Genomic DNA, 20,990 nt, shown 5'->3' with positions numbered 1-20,990 from the left:
TTTCAGGGGCAGGGATCAATTTATTATTAAGCCTGTTATTTTGACATATTAACATCTGCCCTGAAAAATCTACAAGAAGATTAATTTCTGCTCCATCTACATTCCTTTAGTGTGGAATATCTGACTTGACTCTTTATTCATTATTCAACAGTTTTAGAAAGAGAATTTTTAAATAGTGTTGATGTATGGCTGTAACAGTCACTACTTTTGGATTTTCATTTTTCTTTTTGTTCTGGTCTGTGATATTTTCAGGTTAAAAATCTTATTGTTTATATATCTATCTTTCACTTGCAGCAAGGGAAATTTCCATTGGATAAAAGGAAACAATTTTTACGATGAGAGTGATGTGTAATGATGGAATCTAAATCCTTAGAGATTTTAAAATCTGTAAGGCTTTGAGCAACTGGATTCAGCTTTGAAATTGCTCCTGCTTGGAGTAGGAGGTTGTGCTAGGTGATGTCCAGAGATCCCTTCCAGCCTACTTGTCCTGCGATTGCTTTCAGATCCTGCAAATGGAAACCTGGCATGGCAGAGACATTGCAATCTTCACCCGAAGAAGGCGCTATGAACAGATTTCTGAAAAACTTCCTCTTAGTACTTCTTACTTGAGAAATTAGTTTTAGAATTTGGTGTAGTTAGCTTTATCTTTCACTGTTGCCTTAGTGTGGTATGTCCTTGTCTCATGCTGGTTTCTAGGGAATGAAATTACGAATTAATCTGTTGTAACCAAGTCTTTCTAAGCGTGGAGAAGCTAAACATGAAACCCACGTGATGGTTGAGCTTCATTCAGAACTAGAGTATTGAAACTAAATTGCTTGTGCTGAGATGTATAGGTACTTTTGAAAGAAGTAAAATCTTTCTGTTTTAACATCTTCAGTCCTTTGTTTGCAGTAACTATATGTCCTAGTTGGAGTGTCTGTGGTATTGCAGATTTCCATTCTAAGGTATGTGATATGAAGTTCTCTTAAGCTTGTGAATGCTTTTGCTGTATCCCAAGTATACAAAACTGAGTTTCACTTAATAGGAATCACCTTAATTTACACTATTGTTTCTTAATGGAAACTAAACTCTGAGTTGGTCTACACCATGGACTTTGGTTTGGAGAAGTTTGGGTGAGGAATAAAAGAAAATACGACTTTTACCTGAGAGATACTGCAGCAAAACCTATGCAGATTAAACCCACCTTTGTAAAAACTGTTCTCTTAGTATAAGTTGTTTACCCAGACCAGTTTGCTCACTAGATATCTTTGGCTTCTGATTTTACACAAATTTTAATGTGAATCAGTGTGAGGTTGAATGAGGAAAGGGAGGGGAAAAAGGATGGAGAAAAAAGAGAAACAAAAGTTCTTTCCTGCCTAAAATGCCAACGTGGCTTGGATTTGGAGGGACAAGATCTCACCAGGGCAGGAAGCACCTTCAAGAGCATGTGTCTTGTTTGACTTTGGCTGATCTCAGGCGCTAATGGCTGCTGTTGAAGGATGATCTAAACTTGGAAGCATCCAGAGCCAAGAACAGCCACTGGAATCTGTGGAGAGCAAACTGGATTTGGGTGGCACCTGGTAATTAGGTCATAGATTCCTCCTTAGGCCTTATCTGACAAACTTAAAATTTGGGAAGGCGTATTTAGTACAGAGTGCCATCCTCCTTTGGCCTCCAGCTACTTTCAGAAAGGTATTCCTAATTTGACAGAAAACATCACTTTCCTTCTGAAGATACTTTATGTATCTACATTGTATGTCATTTTATAATTGACTTCAAACAGAAGACATTCTTACGAGTAGTGATTTGAAGTCAGTTACTGATGGGCAGGAATCATACCCTGGAGATTTACATGAAGCTGTGCTGAGATTGTTAAACACTGCTCCATGGGCCTGTCAACAGTGACAAATTACTTGAGCAGCCATGAGTGGCTACAATCAACAGAGCTCAGGCCTATCATCAGAAAGAGCTCCTTTTTTGTATTTGGGGTAAAATGCCACTTGGTCATAAGAGCTTATGAAACTGTAGCTGTTGGCTCCCCTGTGCCACCCACCCTGCTCCTCTGTGACCCAGGCTGCTCAGAGCTGTGCAGATGCATCAAGCAGGGACATCTGAGATAGACTCTGAGAGCGTTCTGCTGCTGAAACCTCAGGAGCAACTCATGTTGTTTCTGGAATTGTTAAGGCATTTTTCAGAAAAATAATTTTTCTTCCTTTGTTCTTTCTTGTCTCATCGTCTGACCAACACAGAGGAAACCCACATGAATGCATTGTTTTAGGCAGCTGCCACTCAGATTAACGCATCCCCTTTGTCATCAAACTTGCAGAATTTAGCCAAAGATCGGCATGCCTGATGTTATCCCAGGCCTGATGTGTCATGATTCTGCTCCTGGACAGAGGATTTAAATAATTTGTGTCACTGATGGATGGGTTTTACTGGCAAGGAAGGGAGGGCAGGCACCTGTTTTGGGTCTCTTGGCCTCCTTTTGATACAGCTGATGGGGAAATACATATCTCTAATTTCTGCATTTCACCATCACTTAATCTGGTGGTAGGGAGGGACTTGACTGTCCAGAAACTGCTGTCTTGCTGTATATGGTCAGGGGTGGGGGGGTTTACAGGGCAGTGGCTCCTTGGTTAAGTGATGCTATTTCACAATTGAAGAGTAACTGGCCAAATTCATGCCCAGTCAAAACCAATTTGGTTCTGGTGGGCAGGTAGTTCTGTAGTTTCCTCACAGGCTGAGAACCATGGGCTGTGCCAAGGTGCTTCTTGCTACTTGCTTGTTTCAGCATGTAGAGAAATGCCTGGTAAGGGCTTCGTGTAAAGTGTTGTCATGGTTTGAGCTCAGAGGGCAACTGAGCACCACACAGCTGCTCACTCCCCCCTTCCCTCCCAGCAACGAGAAGGGACAAATAAACCAGGCTTGGGATTTGAGATAGGACCGGGAGGGGCAAATCACCCATTATGGTCACAGGCAAAAGGCAGACTCATTATGGGAGGAAAAAACCATACATTCATTACAGACATTAACAACAACACATAACAGAGTAGGACAGTGAGAAGCATTGCCACATCTTGAGAACATCTTCCCCCCACCCCTCCCTTCTTCCCGGGCTCAGCTCTGCTCCCGATATCTCTACCTCCTCCCCCAGCGGCGCAGGGACAGGGAATGGGGGGTGCAGGCAGTGCTGCCGCTGCTGCCATCTGCGGTGGGGGAGCTTCTGGAACTTCCCCCTGCTCCAGCGTGGTCCCCCTCTCACAGCAGACACTCCTTCACAAACCTTCTCCGATGTGAGTCCTTCCCACGGGCCGCAGCGTTCCCCACACTGCTCCGTCATGGGTCACTAACTTCCTCCGACTGGATTCCCTCCCACGGCTGCAGCCCTTCCCGAGCTGCTCCGGCGTGGGACTCCCCCGCATGCTGCAATCCTCCCAGCACCGAACTGTAACAGTGGGGGCTGCCTTTTCCCACAGGACCCCAGCCTTGTTCGGGGACAGCACCTTGATCATCCATGAGAAAAACACAAGCCATAAATCAACGTCTGCTCCCCCATAGATCTTCACGGGTGGCAGGGGGGGCCGCCCTGCCGTCTCCCCACAGGATACAGGGGGGTCTCTGCTCCGGCACACCTCCCCCCTCCTTTCTTCCTCCGTTCCCCCACTGACCTTGGTGTTCACGCAGCTGCCCCAACTCCTCCTCACCAGTCCCACTGCTCCTCACCACGTCCCTTCTGAAATACGTTATCGCAGAGGCGCAGCTGATGGGCTCAGCCTTGGTGCAGAGGTGGAGCTGACTTGGAGCTGGGGGAGCTTTGAGAAGCTTTTCACAGGGGGCTTCCCCGATAGCCCCCTCCCCTGCCACCAAAAAACCCACCACTCACTCAACCCAGGACAAGTGTGTTAGATAGACAGGTATAAGAGAGATGCTGTTTGACCTGTCCAGCATCTGGTCATCCAATTCTCCAACAATGACAGTGGGAGAGGGTGTGACCTGGTCAGTTTTCTGCTGCTTTTTCCCATTGCTATCAGGATCCACAAAGGTTGGGCTATGGATACTGGAGGATATATCCATTTTACTATTTTTTTCCCTGTCTAGTGTCTGTTTATGGACCTGTTCTCCTGAATGTATCAAACCATTTCTTTTTGAATCTCCTGAAATTATTTACCTCCTAAACCGGGTTCTCTTGAATGGTGAGATGCATCTCCCTTTCCTTTCTTCTCACTCCCACCATCATACTGACTCCATTGTTCCTGTGATCACAGGGTGAGCTGCTTCAATTCACTAAAACGGCAGAAAGTAAACCTGTGCCTTGGGAAGAACATTCCCCACACCCGAGTTTTACAAATACTGCAGGAATAAAAACGTGGTTTTAAATTAATCTCTTCAATGAGTTTCAACTTTCAAGCATTTTCACAAGTACTGAACCACCTGATGTTTCTGTGGATACCCTAACTCCTGTGCTGTCTGCACTGTGAAACATGCTGGTGTGGGATTTCCCTGGCAGCTTTGGAAGCGATGGCTGATGCCAAGCACTCCCTGCGTGCCGGCGATGTGTCTGCCGTTCTGCAGTGCCACTTGCATGTCATGGTGCTCAGGTGAGCTCATCTACTCTGCAGCTGGCTTCCCGGTTGTGTCACGTTCAACTAACAGTTAGCAAGTAAACGAGTAACATAAACTATCAGTTTAAACATCGTTTGCCAAGGGACTACTCAAATTCTTTCTTTCAGTACTCTTAGTTTCCCGTTTGCAATTGGTTTGCTGTGCTTTATGGGATTTCCTGTTTTGCTCATCTGGACAGAGTTCCCACTTCTTTTAAATTCCAGCCATTCCCGGGATAGCCTCTTTAAACATCCTATTGAGTCATGCAGGATGTGTATATAAGGTGGCTCTGTCTTTATGCTTGCATGGTGGCATACAGATTACCTGGGCTTCCCGTACAGCATTTATAACAGTCTCCAGGGTCCCTGTAGGAGTCTTTCTTTTTTGTTGCTTTTTCTATTTTTTTAATTTTGTTTTGACAAGTTGCCTTGTTTTCTATACAGTTCCTTTTCTTGAAATCAAGTGTCTGTGAGCCAGATTTGGTGTCTTTCTGTCTTACTACAGCATTTAGCCTAGCTGTATTGTGTTTTCTACTGAAAAGCACATCGTCTACTAGTATCCTTTAACGCATCACTCCAGTGTAACCTATTCTACAGGATAATGCTTCCTAAAAGAGCAACTGTAACAGGCCCTGCTTCAGTTTGCTTCTGAGAAGCAGGACACTTGGAGCACTTGTATGCCAAGTGTCACTTAAGGGGGGGGCCAAGGTCTGACACAAGTACAGTCCAGTGAACTTGGCAGAGTTAATGTCTCAGTACCTGGGCAGGTGTACCTTGCAGGGAGCTTGGACATGCTGAGAAGGCTCAATTTACTGCTGAAGCAGTTGGTGTTTTCCATCCTATGTCTCTGTTGTATTCATGCAGGCATTTACAAACTGCTTCCGTCACTCATAGGGGAGGATGCTCACAATGGCTGGAAGAAGACATGGTTGCTGCATTCCATATCTGTTTCCACCCTCTCTGAAATAAGACCTTATTACCTGTTTTATCAAAAGGCTTCTTTCCGTTTCAGACACTTACAACGTGAACGCCCATAATGATGCATACTACATGTTAATTTATAGCCCTGGTTACCTGTATCCAGGAAGCACCATGAAGACTGTAGTGAGTTAATTAATTTGTTCGTATATTTGCCTACTCTGTATGTTGTACATGATCCTCAATTTAGACTGCAGGATTTGGAGCTGACTCCAGAGCTCATTACATGCCCGGTCCTCATTACCTGGGCTGGTCCTCATGTTCATGTGATTGTTTGATAAGCTTGTTCAGTTCACTAAAACAGCAGAAAGCTAGCCTGGAAAAAGTCAGCATTAAATCTGCTCACGTTGCAGTCAAGCATGCCAGACACTGCCTAAGGCATTACTAAGGAAGTTATGACACTGATACTTGAGAAGAGATTGTCCTTCAGATGATACAGGATGGGCAGTAAGCCAAACTGAAAGAGCTTGTTCTGGGAAGCTCCAAGGAGCAGTGTTACGTGGGCAAGGGAAAGATGCATTTAATTAATGAGGAAGAAGAGGGACAAAATCGTATAAGAAAAATCTAATTTTAGCAATTTGTTTTTCATACAATGTATACGTGTTCTTAAAATTTACATCAATCCTGTAAATGCCTCTTTTTCAAGCAGTCTGTAGTTAGAGAGGATTAAAAGAGTGAAACTTCATCCTGAGAGTTAAGTCTGTCTTCTGTGTACATCTGTATTCTTATATTCAATAGACGTAATTATTTAATACTAAACAGTATGTATTTGCTGTGATAAAACTTAAAAGGTCTTTCCCATGTCTGGTGGATAACTTAGAATTGGAGATGTTGAAATGTTTGATCAGCTTTTGCCTGCAAATATACTATTTTTAATGGCCAAAATCCATTTATTCAAGTTTGAATGCAGTAAGAAACGTTTGATTTTGCTCTGCGAGGACATTAGTAGAAGTCAGATGTGTATACATATACAACACAATGAAAGGGTGTTAGTAACCTGAAGGAGTTGATACCAGAAGCAGTTGTGTTGTCTCGTGTTGTGTGAGGAGCAAAATATATTAGTTCTTCCTGAGCTTTGCACATGTCTGTGATGATTTCTGTACCCACATTAATCTATGGTTGATTAAGGTTTATCCAGGCTGCACTACAATACACTGCATGTGCCAAGAGATGTGACCAAAACTACTTGGTGCAATTCCTTCACTGCTGAATGTATGTTATCATACCAGGTTTAGGTTGTACAACTTTTAAAGTAGTTTTATTTTTAAAATGAAAGTGACTCTGCAAATTTTTCTTATGCATTTGATATAAATATTGTTCTTCCGTCCCCATGGCACATCACACAAATGAGTTAAAAAAGATCAATCACAATTGCATTACAAAATATGAAAACTGAGGTCTGACTAAATGTTTATTTAGCTATACCATAGCTTAATTCCTCCCACACAGCAAGAAGGCCTTGCAACTTTTTCAACAAGACAAATAAAATGCAAAATCAGCGTTAGATTTCAGTAAATTGAAATATGCTGCTTAATGATAAAAATAATTGTTAAAATCTCATTTAAACAGGTTTCTAATCCATCTTGCTCTGGAATGCTTTATTTTGCTCAATGGGATACATATTCACATTTGATTTTTTTTTTTTTCCACTTAAAATGTGAAAATGCACAGTCAATTAGTAGGAAAAGTAGCTAAAACAAAGCAGAAAAAACCTTGAAAATCAAACTGCGGAGGGAACTGAAGAATCGGGCAGAGAGCAGTCAGATTTAATCATAAGATACTTTTTGGGTAAGTTGCTGCCAGAGAGACTGATTTCCTCACTTGCCTTGTGTTGGATTGGAGGATGTGTGCTTGCACAGCAGTTGTGTTCAGCTACACACACATATGTGCATATGTGTGGGTGAGAGCTTGAAGGTATCGTCAGGGGACGGATAGAAGACATGGCATGGGGAGAAGCTGCGGTGAATGCAGTGGTGGTAGGCAGCACTGATGAAGAGCTACAAATGTTTTGGATGGGGCAAATGTCTTCATTTGAGCTTTCAAGAGCCCTCACCCATGCCTGGGTGGGACCTCCTGAACCACAAGGGTTGTGGAAGCAGGTGGCTCAGCAGAGGGGCAAGCGTCTTTAAACAGATCCATTTCAGTATGTCCTTCACCATAAAACTGGTAGAAATGGCTCTGTGGTTTAGTTTGAGCTGTGTGAGCTGCTGATGCTGGATAATGCAGGTATTTCTTTAGAGTGATGCCACTGGTCAAGAAAGGGACATGGAAAAATCAGGTGAATAACATGTCTGATAATAATAGCTACTGCTTATTTAATTTGCAGTGGGGAGAACAGCTTAAGGGAAGTGCTGCAAAGCTATTTGAAAGAGGTACCGTGACCAGAAAAGACTCTTTCTGAGACAATAATTTGCACTGTTTTCATAGGAGAAATTTCTCATTCCAGTTTGTATCCTGGGTATCCCCAGTCTAGAACTTCTTGGAGTGTACTGTGCAAAGGAGCTCAGGATGGTTCAGTGTTTTCATGGGCACTGGTCCAGGGTAATCCAAAGCAATTTGAAGACTTTTACATTATTCTTGCTTAATCAGCCCTATAGTTAATGCCTGTTAATTCAAATGGTGACTGAGGATGATGTCCTGCTGGCTGAGCTCAGTTACACACATGGCAGTGTGACACTTCTTGTAATTAGAATTGGATCCCTTCTCCAAAATTAATGGAAAGCTGGGCATGGAACTTTTCCTTACAAAACCATTGGTAGATGTAGGTCCCGTTTAAACTCCCTAGAAAGTATATTTAGCAGCTGGCATTTCTGTCCTGGGTGTAGTCCAGATTTAAAGGAGGTAAAAGCATGCTGTGTTAGGAAACTGCTGTCACTGGTGTGCAGTAGCTGGCACTGTGCTGGTTAAGCGGAACAATTTCTCTCTGCAGGCTCGCAATTTGTCTTGGAGGCGGAGCGCTGTGTGGTGCATTCCCCAGAAATATGTGAGCTGGAATGCAGAGCAAGTAACCTAGGAAAATATTTTGAAAGTGAATGTGGACCCTTTACCGGTTTTGTTGGAAGTTTACTGTGTCAGCCAGCATTTCAATACGGAAAACAGTAGCAGATGCAGGTGGTTCAGAAGTGCACTGCTATCAAGAGGCTTACAGAGCACTGAGGAGCAAGATAAAAGGAATGCCCAAGGGTCTGAAAGGCCATAAATTAAACTTATTTTACTTAAGATCTATATGCCAAGACTGTGCTCTGCCTGACCAGGATGAGGAACCTTGTCAGGCAGCTTGTCTTCCCATGTCTATGAAAGAGAAGCAGAGGAGGCACAGTAAGCAGGAATCCCCTTATGTAGAAAGGAAAAAGCTGTAGTGTAACGCTACACAACACGCATGGCTGAATAAATGCCTGAACTGCAAACCTGAGACTGTGGGTAATGTACTTTGGTTCTTGCACTAGCTGCAAATTCTGAGTGTATTCCCAGCTTTTCACACCCTGGAGCAGCATTTCTTCTTTCCATTTCACAAGAAGCAGATAGCTGTGTCAGAGAGCTGATTGTGGAAACCTAACCCAGATTGTCATGACTGTAAGTGTAGTCAGACCCTAGAGAGGAGGCTTCTTCAGCTGGCCTCTGCTGGGCTTCCAAGCAAGGAAATGTATATTTAGGTACATTTAATGCCATGTTTTGTATCATAGCTTGATAACTGTCATGTGTAATTTTATCTCAATGCGGTTAAATACAAAGCAGGAGTATATAACAGGCTATAGAGTTAAATTAGAAGCTGTAGTCGAGATGTATGAACAATAATTTTCAGCCTCTGAATACGAGATTTTGTTGCACTAATTCCTAAATGGCATGGAGAGATTGCACCTCCATAATAAAACAGAATATTCAAGGAAGTGCCTAGAGAGTTGGATTCAAAATCCAGCTCTTGTGGCTTGTAATCTTATGGGGAACAGTACTGCTTGAACTTTGCCAACTAGAAACTGGAGCCCGAGTACCCACAGGCGGTGCAGTTTACACTGCTGGCTATGTGGGTGCAGGTCTGTAGTACTCATGCTCTTGCCTTACCAAACTTACTTTAATACAACCTGTATATTGAAATGAAGCAAACTGTGAGCACCCTTATCTCAGATTGAGAATGTGAGCACGTATTTCAGATTTTACTTATAGGTAGATGGTTCCTTTCTGAGGCCAAACTACCTTGGTTTTTTGCAGCCTTCTGTGTCTGACCCTGATTTCTAGTCTTTGTGCTAATGATTCACTAAGTTTTTCCTCCATTCTTATCTTACTGGTTTTCAAAGAGCAGAGTCTATTCCACCTTCGGGAAGCCTTTGGAAAAGGATGGATCATTTAAATTGGGGTATTTGAGTGTATTTATAGTCATATATATATATGTGGAGGCAAGAGGAATACTTGCAAAGGAGGTGGTACTGGGACATTTATAGAAAAATATGTAATTTATACAGGGATCATTCCAGGCAAATCTTTTACTTTGCCTGTAGATTGTTTTCTACAGAGCTCTTCTCTGTGCTATGAATATTTATGCTGCTTTGTTGTGGTATTCTTAAACTTGCTTTCAGCTTATGAAATGACATGTTTGTCTCTTTAAATAACAGGAAGAGTAGAGGGAGAGAATTGATTGTTTCTTGGGCAGACATGTTTGCAGATCTTCTACAAGGAGCCTTTAACATGGTTGGAGCAGAGGCAGAGGATAGCCCAGCTCACCAATAGCCCACCCATCGCTTTGCCTCTGCACCTGGAGATGTGTTTTACCAGGTCTCTCTGCTACAAAGCATTCTCTTTTGAGAAAATTTTGTGGCCTTTTTTTGACAAATGTGCCCCTTTGCCAAGTTTCAAACCGAAAGCCATAATGCTGTTAGCATGTCAGTGTGCTCAAGTGAAGTTGTGAATAATTGCATAGAGGGAGTCAGGTCTCATGCTGTAATAACAAGTTACTCAGATTTGGTCCAGGACAATCACATTCAGCTTGCTAAGACCTTGGAAAAGAAAAGTGTTTATATCTGCCCACCGAGTATCCTCTGAATGGATTGAAATGAAGTCCTGAGGCTGTGATAGCTGCTTTCTGGAGAGTTCACAAGTGAGTGGATTGGGAAGAGCTGGTTCAGCAGTCTAAAAAAAGCTGCTTGCAAGCAGTGATGGGAACCTCCTGTACCTTTTCCTTCAAAAAACCTTTGAAAGGCTTTGAGTTTCTAAGAAAGAAGAAAAAACTCAGATTTGCTGGTTAAGCAGATTAGAATCAAAAGGTTGAGAAAAGAAATCCACCATCTGGCCATTTGTGTCTGTGCAGATTTAATCTTTCTGTCTGATTTTACTCTCAGTTCAGCAATTTTCAGTGGCTTCGTGGCTCACCTCAGCATTCAGTCCCTTCTGACCCCTTCGGAGGTCCTGCTCTCACTCCTGCAGCCGGGGTGAGAAACTGCTCTGAGCTGAAGAGTCTCCCAGGCTGGCTGTGCTGCAGACGGTGCATGCAGAGCATGTCTCTTACTCCTCCTACAAGCTCCCCTACAGGGGTTTTCCCAGCTACATGAGCCCAGTTGGTGTTAAGGAAGGTGGTCTCTTCTCTTTCACCTAATTCCAGGTTCAGCATCCAAAAGAGCAGCCTTTCTTGTTGTTGCCCATCTTGCTTTAACGAAGGAGAAACATGCAGTGCAGGTATTTCACAACAGTTTGTTGCCTTAGCCTCTAGAGACGTCCCCTTTTCCTGAAACAGTATTTGGAGCAATAGTGGACCAGGAAGATAAGTATCAGATTAATTTCAGAATGACATTGCTTATTGTGTGCACTGTAGTTGGATCTACAGACGAAGTACAAAATTGAGGTTGATGAGATAAAAGCATTCGATAATTCTTGCTTTGAACATCTACTTAATTTTTTATTATTCTCATATAATAAATGATTAACAAAGTATTGCATGGGATTTACAAAATGTGTCTGTCTGCCCCTCTCTAGACTTTACACACTTCATGGACTGGTATGCTTGTATCAGCAGCAAACAATATCCTGGGGCAGGTTTATTCAGGATGCATCCCAGGGCTCTCTGGAAGTTGTTGCTCTTTGTATAGCTCAGGAGAAACTAAGAGGAGTATCTGCAAAGCTTTAGCAAAAAATATCCTTGAGCAATCTAACAGAGAGCAGCTGGTGCTCTGAGTTGTTCTTTGATCAGTCAAGTGTTGGTAGAGAGTGATTATTAGATGTCCTGCTTCAATGTAGACTCTGGTTTAGGCAAAAATGCTAGGTGTGAGCCTAAGATTCATGAACAACAAAACAAGTGTAACTTACCACTCACTTGTGTATAAAAACCCACAGAGAAAAGTGGCTGCTGTGTGCACAGTTTTTTAATCCCTTTGAGTAGAGTGGACAACTTCTTGGGTGACCCCAAGAATAAAACATAGCCTTCCTGCCTGCCATCAGGTCCAGTGGGTGTCTCTTAAAAGGAGCATGAGAGCAATAAGGTCTCCAGATAATGGGGTGGTTGTTCTAGTACTGTGTCACCTAATGCAGATAAGCTTTGCAAGGTTTGTTTGAAACTCCTTGAGTGTCTTTAACCTTGTGAGATGCTGTTTTGGAGAGAACTTGGTAGATGTTGAGCTCTTAATCAGTCCCAATGTATACAGAAGTTGTAATTCCTTAATGGAAAGTATTTTTTTGGTCTCCGTAACACCTTATCAGAACTACAGTAACTAGCTCTTCCTCTGGGGCTTACAGCGCATTGTATGACAACTTACTGCTCTGCTGAATACAAATTCATCATGGAGTAAGGGAGAAGCTACCTGTAGATTAACTGGTTTCTTGGAACTCTCACAACTGAAGTGTTTTACAGCAAGAGCATCTGAAAAGTTTCCCAAAGCAAAGGAGCTAAAAGAGAGGGGAATTGCTATGGCTGATTTTCAGAGGGAAAAGGCATTATGATTTGTTTTGTGCCAGGCTGGCTTCAGCCACACCAATGTTAGTCTTGGCACAAAGAGAGGTGACGAGAATGCACAGATTTGCACAGCATTTGGAGTGACAGGAACCCCTCCTTCCTGGTGCAGTGTGTGTTTGTGTGGCACTAAAGTGGCTGGAGAAGCACAGTTGCAGTATTCTTTTTCACTTTTTTTTCTTCTGTGGTTAGCAGCAATATATTCTCTTGAACAAAGAATTTGATTTGTGACAGTATTTGAGAGTCTTTTTCTAGCACACTCTGCTAACGCCCAGGAAGCCCACCACATGCCTATTCCTGTCCCTACTTATGTCCACGACTTCTTTTATTTCATCTACAGTAATATGTATAGTTTTCCTGAAGAACCAAATAATCTGCACCATCAGGCATGATCATCTCCTATTGCCAGAGCCCTCTTCATGTTGCTGCAACTTCCTGCTCTATAAATTCTCCTATCTAGAAACACAAGTAGAACCTCTGGCTATAAAATAAGTTAATTCTACGGTAAATTCTGACATATTTTTCCTTCATCCTCACTGCTGTGTTTGTACTAGAAGGTTTCTTCTCTGGCTCTGTGGCAGCAATGATTTCCCATAGACATATGGCAACCTAACATACTGTTGATTGCGGTTTTTTGCTTTCTTTTGATGACTCTGCACCACCTGATGGAGAATGGTTGTTTGTGCTACACAGTTAACAGTGTTACCCTGCACATGTTCAACTGGAACAGGACTATCTGGGGGCCATTTTTATATCCCACCTCATAAAAAAAGGGCTGCCTTGGGTTCCAGGCTGTCTTATGTTCTGCCAGTGAGGTACTTCAGTCTCTACACTTCTGTCTCCCGTGTACAAATGCAGTGCTGGCCACATGTCTCATAGGTTACAGGCACAGCCCTGTCTTTAGTGGCTGGATTCTGCAGTTAGTGTCAGGCGTGGCGGTGAGATATCAGTATTCCTCCATACTGAACACAGTTTTTCACTCTGGTGATCCAGGCTTTTGCAGTTTATTTCCAGGCAGATTATGGCTGAAGTACCAGCAATGCACAGAAGTGAATCCAGACTTTCTCAGTAGAAAGGCCTGAACTTTCAGGGACAGCTTTCAATGAGCAAGGCAACGTGCAGCGTAAGGAGTAACATAACTGACTCACTCAGTGCAAGCATGGCTGTTTGCCTTCTACAGTTACAGGTGCTTCATGTTGCACCGAGAACCTGCTTATTTCAGACTTCACTTTGAGCATACACAAGTCTAATGAAAGATCTTAAAGCTTTCTTTGGCTAGCATCTCTTGTGATACTGTTTCTAACAATATGTCTTTGTTTCAGAATCACCCATTCGCTGCTCTGAGGATTAATCGGCTTCACTTACAGCACCATGGACGAACTGCAGGATGTTCAGTTGACAGAGATCAAACCACTCCTGAATGATAAGGTAATGCTAAGCTGCTCCTTTGCTTTCACAGGGGTACTCTGGCTGACTTTGTGCCTGGCAAGGAGCCCTGATTGCCAGAATCTGTTTACAGCTTGAAGTACCTTAAGTACTCAAAACCAGTAAATGCTTCCCCGCTCTGATAGTCCACCATCACATGCTCTTCCAAAGTCTCGGGGAAAGAGTCCCAGCCAGTTTGTCACACCTGTACTGAGGATTTACAAAGGCAAGGCAGAAATTGGAAAGGTGATACCATTCCTCACCTAGTAGAACTGTAGAACCTCTTAAAATTCCTGCTTGTTAGGGAAACCTTGGATTGTATCCCATTTTCTTTTATTTTTTTTTTACTTTTTTTTATTTAAAATCTTTTGTCTTAAGTTATCTTTTTATGTTTTTTCCCCCCAAACCAACCCTGTTTCCCTGGATTTAGTAATGGAGAGCAAGTTCCTTTTAATATCTGCAGAGCCAAGCTAGAGCAGTCCAGAGTCATGCAATACTCCAACTTTGGAAAGTATTGCATGAAAGCTGCTGTATTGCAGCAGCTGTTTAAGGCTTTCACTCTGCCTTCTGTGGGCTGGAGGAGAGCCATCTGGGCTTTACGAAAGCCCTAGCCTCACTGGATTCTGCCGTGAACTGTTGTTCTGAGTGCCTAAGTCATTCTGGGCCATCCTAACAAGATCTGGAATCTTAAATCTGCAAACTGTGACTATGAACAATGCAGTTTGGTCACTTTCCATACCTCACACCTAAGTTTGATGGTGAATGATAAGTGAAGCAGTTCCCAACGCTTTGCTGTTCAGTGGCTGACATCAAGAACTAGCTTGTGCTGCCAAAGAGATACGGTACTTTGTCCACTCACTGTGTGCTTGTGGACGACTGCGCTGTCCAGTGCAGACTGCCATGCAAAATGGATGAAATCTCTGAAATTCTGCTGGTTTGGTCTGTGCTGCTTAGTTTTTGCTCTTTTCTTTGGTGTGCTTGCATATCTGTTTAGTATCTGTGAAATCTAAAAATTCAGCTGAAATCTGCAGTCCAACTGCCTGTTCTTACAGTCTAATGCTGACTACGAGGCTTCCACCACAGTTTAAACATAATTTTTAAAAATGTTTCCAGGGAGGGTGAGCCTTAGAAGAACAAAATCAGTGCAGACCAGCAGACAAAATATAAAAAGGCCTTGAAAACAGTTTTTATTTCAAAATCAGAGGTAAATGTTTACAGAAGACAAGCTTCCTAAATGCAGTGCCCCAGATCTTGCTCATGATTCTCCTAGGTTTTTCTGTGTTTGAGTTCAAGAGGGTAGATTTCCCTTGCTGCAGTGAGCTGACTTGAGTAGAAGGTATTGAAGCATGCCAAAACAAAGTTTTTTTCACTTGGTAAGTTTTCAGGCTCTCTGTCAAGTATTGCCTGATCAGTCCCATCACGTCCTTGCCATGGTGTCATCTACACAGGCACTCACCTTATAGCTGGGACAGTTCTGGTTTAAAGGCAGAATGCTCACTTAAACAGCCCAACAGTGCTAACCAGCATACAGAAGGGCATATACAAAGTGATACTTGGTTTCCTTGGCTCAGGTTTGAAGTTACAGGAAATATATTCTGTTTTAGTAGTAATAAATATGAAGAGTGGCTCCAGAACCATCCTCAGCACTGCGTGGGGAGAGAATTATGCTGTGTCTCTCCCTTTTACACTTTGTTAAAACAAAAAGATATGCTTCCGGGAGCTACCATCTCTGAGGTCTGACCCTAATGAATACTTTCAAGATTGAAGTAATACATGTGCTTTTTAGACATAGTTTATGGAGCATATGGGTGTGGTGCTGTAATGTGCTGTTCTGTGCAGGGTATCAGAGTCCAAAAAGTATTGATCTGGCAGTTCACTAAGATCTTTACTGACTAACCCACTTTAGATGTAGAAGTTTGAGCCAGCATGGATTAAGGGCCAGAAATAGTACAATAACTCTTAAGGTGCTAATGAGTAAGTGCTCATGAACTCTTCGGATACAAAGGCTGCTGTACAGAGAGAAGGAGCTCTGGTGTCTTAATACTCAAACTCTAAAACCAGTGGAATTGACTGTGAAACTAAAATGGGTCATACCTTCTTCACTTGTCTGAACTGTAGGGAATGCCATTGGGGACCACTGAGTCCTGGTTTTGTTTTGTCTCAAATTTAAGTCAGCAAAAAATTACAAGACTGACGTTTAAAGAATACACTCTTATGTTTGTGTGTAATTTAAGCCTAATGACAAGTGCAGAGAAGCAAAAAATACATTAGATTATATATGTTCACCTCATTCAGACTGACTAAAATGCAGTGACTTTTTACTGGGAAAATCAACTTCAGATGTTCCCATTTAGTTGAAAGAGACAATGAGAGTGCTGCCTGTTACATGATCAGAAAATTTATTTCAGTGACACTTGATTATTCTGTCTGGTCCATATTCTGGCACCGCTGACTCCAATTAATATAGCCTCAGTGAAAAATTACTGAAATGTACCAGCTTGATTCAAGAGATTGAGTGGACAGCACTTAGGCTGGATTGGGTAATTACTGCTAGGTCTTTGCCTTTGAAGTGCAGCCATCACACCCTCAGAGGCCTGAAAAGCTTTCTCAGGTTAAAACAGTTAATAGATTAGTGGTTTAAAGGCAGATTTCAGTGTGTTAAAATCAAGTATTCAAAAGTCAGGGCACATCACTAATGCTTCTTGTGCATCATGGCATACCCTGACAATAAGCAACACAGTTGCAGACCTTCACTCTTGTTTTGTGTGGTCTCCTCCCCCCGTTCCCTGCACATGGAATCTTGTGCTTTTCTCAGTACAAATTCAGATCAGCCTTTTCTTTACTTAGCATGCACCATCCAAGTCCACTGCTAGATATAGAAGTTTCCCATTTCTTCATAGGCTTTGTTGTAGTCCTTAATCACGGTGTCATTGGATGACTGAACTGACCTTCTTTATGACCTGGTAGGTGAGAAGGCTCTACTGTCTGCATTTAACAGAGCAGAAAAATAGGCACAGAGAGAGTTCTCAGGAATTTCAACTAACTCAAACTGAAATAAGAGTGGGCTGCTTTTTATCTTCTTTTCCTCCATCCTGAAGGTTTGGTGCTTTGTGCCTCATCATGTTCAAACATTGACACAATTCACTACTTAACATTGGGGACATTCTTAAAACAGATTTGCGGATACCTCAACTTAAATGTCTCAGACTGAAGAACACAGGTAGTAACCTGTGTTCTTACTAATGTGGCAAAGCTCATGGCCATTTGTTTATACATGGAGAGTTAGGGTGCTCAACCAGAAGAAATGTTTGGGGTGTTTCTGTTGTGCATATGTGGTTCTAGCTGTAATCTAAGGTGCTACACCTAAAACATATAAGCTCGAATGCTGTTTCAAACAATTTGCTCAGGCTTTTGCAGTGTTTGACAGCCTTCAGTAGCATAACCTACTCTGTGAGCAGACAAAGTCTTACGAAGCATGTGGGCATACAGACAAGTTACTGCAGACCTTTGAACTTGCAGTACACCAAACGTGGTGTACTTACTGTGCTTGCCTGTATGCGTGGTGTCACCCTCTGGGAAAAGTCCATTATGAATTGCTGAGCCCAGTTACCATGCACTCTGGTTTCAGTAGCTTACAGGTCACTGTGTTTGCTGTGGAACGATGCCATGCACACAGCAGTTACTGCAGAGTGACTGCGTAGCTTGTTTTCTTACACTCATTATGTGAGATCCTCGTGGTAGTCCCTTCAAGAGTTTTGCATTCAAATTGGTAATGGGCACGAGGACCAGACAAAACCCAACCTCATAACCAGCCTGACTTTGGTCAGGGTTCTTCCTATCTGCATCTGTCCCTGCTCAAATGCTCTCAACTCTCATCTGTGTCCACAGGTATGCTCCTTAATTGACAGCCTTGGGACAGCCCCTAGCAACCTTGCTGTATAGTAACAGGCAGAACTTGCCTGGAATTTTCTTGTAAGAGTCTCACATTTTGGTGCTGTCCTGACTGCAGTCAGGCTAGACTGCTGAAGCAGAGATCTCTGAGGGGAACTTTCATGATGTTGTTGGGGGTGTTTTGGGTTACTGTGCTGAACTTTTTGTTTTGTTTTGTTTTCTGGTTTTTGTTAACAGAATGCAGCTCGCAACTTCCAGGACTTCGACTGTCAGGTAAGACATATGCAGGAGGCAAGGATCTGTGGGCAGACTCCCCATGGCCCATCAGTAATGCTGAGAGAGATGAAGATGCTCTGTATCTTAATTTTAGCTCCTGTTAAGGTTTAGTCCATAAGAACTTGAATATGTCCAGTTGGTAGAAATTGCCCTTCACTCTTTCATGCAGAGTACCTTGTTCTGAGGTCCAGACCTGGACTGCTCTGTCAAGGCTCCGTCATATCTCACAGGATGGCTGGTCTCCTGAAAAGCAGTTTCTTGGAAACATGCAATATGCTGAACAGCTGCGGCTCTGTCACATCTCATCTGGTTCATTGGCTAGGAAATGAGCTCGCATGCTCTGTCGATTTGTGTTGAGAGGAGATGGGAGTCACTAAGCTGCCCCAGATATGGCACCCCTGCTTTACTGGGCCTGGGTCATGACAAAGCCATGGTCATTTTCTGGGAGGTTATTCATCTGACAGATTAGTGTGGAGGTGAGCCTGACTGCTCTGGTTGCTATAGGAATAATCCTTTTACAGGAGCGGTTGCACCACAAGCATCTGAGACAGAGAGGACATGTACTTTATTTGGTGGAGGACAGCACTGGGATTACATGGTGCATTTTGTAGAGCGCAGGTTCAGTTACTGTGCTGAATTACTTTGCTGACTTCCCACTAAGCATGTTGGTATGTAGCCAGTGGCTTTACTTTCTCTACAGCTGTAGGAGGCTGCTGTGTCTGTAGTGTTCCGCTTAGCACAGGACAAGCTCTTCTTGCTGTATTATACCAGTTGTGTGGCTAGGGGTTAGAGCTGTCAACAACACGTGGTAGATTTTAATAAAAGTCTGTTGATGTAGATGATTCCAGAAAACCTAATGCAAGCGTGTGCAGAACAGGAATATAATAAATACATTCATAAGAAAATAGTTTGTATTTTTTCTACCTCTTGTTATCTGAGACTGAAAGTACTCCCCATCTGGGTAGGCATGTGTCACTGTACTGCTTTAGCTTGATTCATTATGAGTTTTAGTATTATCTTAAAGCCTGCAAGTATAAAAATACCAATCTTAGCATGTTGTAACTTTAGTGTTTAGTCTTAGGAGTGGCAACAGTATTAGGCAATGATTTTTCTGTTTTAATAAAGGTAGATAATGAGTTTAGAACACTTTTCTGTACTGTCTTGTCTCCATCTGTCTTTCTGCATCTTCTCTATCTCTTCTAGAGGTACAGTGTGCTCCCATGTCAGATGGGTAATGGGTGCAGTGCTTTTGAATAACAGCATTAGGTAGTTCAGACACTGCCCACTGAGGCCTGACTGCCACGATTAGAAAGAATATAAATACAATGCCTGAGGATCTGAGTGTATTAGCCTTCACTGCATATTCTCTGATGACCCAGCAAAGCTCTTGGTTTGCCCGTGCCCTGCCTGGCTGTGAGCAGTATGGTCTTGGCAGTCAGAGCAGAGTGGGGGGGTAGGAAGGAGTCCCTGTAACAGCTGTACATTGCTGCTGCCTCTTCGCTCTGTGCTTTCTGTCAACAAGGAAAGCCTCTTTGTGCCCTTCATTCAAAAAATGTCCCAAATCTGAAGCTATGTAAGCCCCAAAGAAGCCTGGTGCTGCAACTCATGTGCGCTTGGCGTGTCCTGGTGCCATTGCTGTCTTGGCTCCCTGTCTGTCCTGGGGCTGAGCTTCGGGAGTTGTTGCCCAGCAGCCGGGGACAGGGACTGTCGGGTACGCTGGGCCAGCGGGGATGTGCTTCTTGCCGTGCTTTGATTTAGATCAGCAGTGAGCTGGTGGCCATGGCAACAGTTGGGCAGGAGACAAGATGTTCCTTCCAGGAGCCCTCTTGGTAATTCATTTAGAATATTTTTTTTAGCAAGAAGTTAACACAGTGTCTCTTTTGACTGTAAATATCCCGGCCTCACCTTCCTCCAATGTCTCTCCCTACAAGGTGTGGTTTCAGGGTACACCTGGCTTGGCCCCCTGTCATACCTAGAAAGTACCCCCAAGGACTGGATTAATCTCTGTTTGAAATCTGTCAGAGGATAGGTGGTGCATTGCGTCCTTGGGTTTTCTGCCTCAGTTGCTAATACCAGGAACAGTACCTAAACTTGGAGGTTGAGCTCTCCTGTGAAAAATTGCTGCTGCTTTTTAATCTGGCAAAGCACATTTGTCTGCCACATTCAGGCCTCTGCGAGGTTGGTGTGACTTCACTTACCAGTGTTTGAGAAGGGGGAGTTAAAAGTGAAGAAGTTTGCTAGGGCTTTCAGAGGAAGGGAGGTCCTGTTGTGTAAAGAGAGACTTAAAAGCACTTAGGCTGAGGCAAAGGTTTAATTTGTCCAGACTTTCACAAGAAGGAAGAGCTTTGGGGAGGATCTCAATTTTACAAGAACAGGCACAAACTGACTGCAAATTCACAAAGAATGAGATGGTTTCCAGTTACAGTGCAGTGAAGTTCTCAATCAGCTTTCAATAACAGTAATATCTGCAAAGGAAATGATGGGTTTTAAGACAAAATTTAGGGAGTTTGTGGGATGGATTATATTATCTTACACAGTGTAGTGTTGCAGTATGAGACCATGACATCAGTGATGCAAGACGTGCATTTCAGACCTTTTTATTTTTCTAATAGTCCGCAAAAAGCTGTTTTAAATGGAGTTAAAGCTGTGGCTTTGCATGGGGCTGACCACATCCTGGACTGTGCTTGCGAGACTGCAGCCTGTACGGCAAAGGAAGGGGTGCCCTCTGTCAGCACGGGTGGCAACCCTTTTGACAGTGCAAGTCCAGTTTGAGCTCCCTTGTACAAGACATTGATGTACTGGAGTAAGTCCTGCATTATTTCAGCCTGTGTTATTCTGTGACCTCATCCATGAGGTGATCTGCTGTAAATCCATCTCAGCTCCTTCCAGGACCAACCAATGTCCCTGCA

The 20,990-nt window shown here is 43.1% G+C and overlaps 1 protein-coding gene across 7 annotated transcripts in view; it reads left to right on the top strand.

Annotated features, from left to right (window-relative positions):
• The window catches only part of NDRG3 (NDRG family member 3), a 64,749-nt gene that overhangs the window by 16,386 nt on the left and 27,373 nt on the right, over positions 1–20,990 (top strand). For 5 of the 7 annotated variants that reach the window (XM_042800903.1, XM_042800901.1, XM_042800899.1 and 2 more), the window contains exons 2-3: positions 13,812–13,917; positions 18,043–18,078. In XM_042800903.1, the coding sequence (XP_042656837.1) occupies positions 13,861–13,917; positions 18,043–18,078 (93 nt within the window). In that variant the 5' untranslated portion in view covers positions 13,812–13,860. The remainder of the gene's footprint in view (positions 1–13,811; positions 13,918–18,042; positions 18,079–20,990) is intronic. The other 2 variants (XM_042800904.1, XM_042800902.1) reach the window with 1 other exon arrangement.

This window comes from Tyto alba, unplaced genomic scaffold (genome assembly GCF_018691265.1).
Source record: "Tyto alba isolate M040663 unplaced genomic scaffold, T.alba_DEE_v4.0 Super-Scaffold_33, whole genome shotgun sequence".
In the NCBI taxonomy this organism is placed as follows: Eukaryota; Metazoa; Chordata; class Aves; order Strigiformes; family Tytonidae; genus Tyto; species Tyto alba.
Note: the sequence above shows the minus strand (reverse complement) of the source record. Positions and strands in the feature narration are given on the sequence as shown.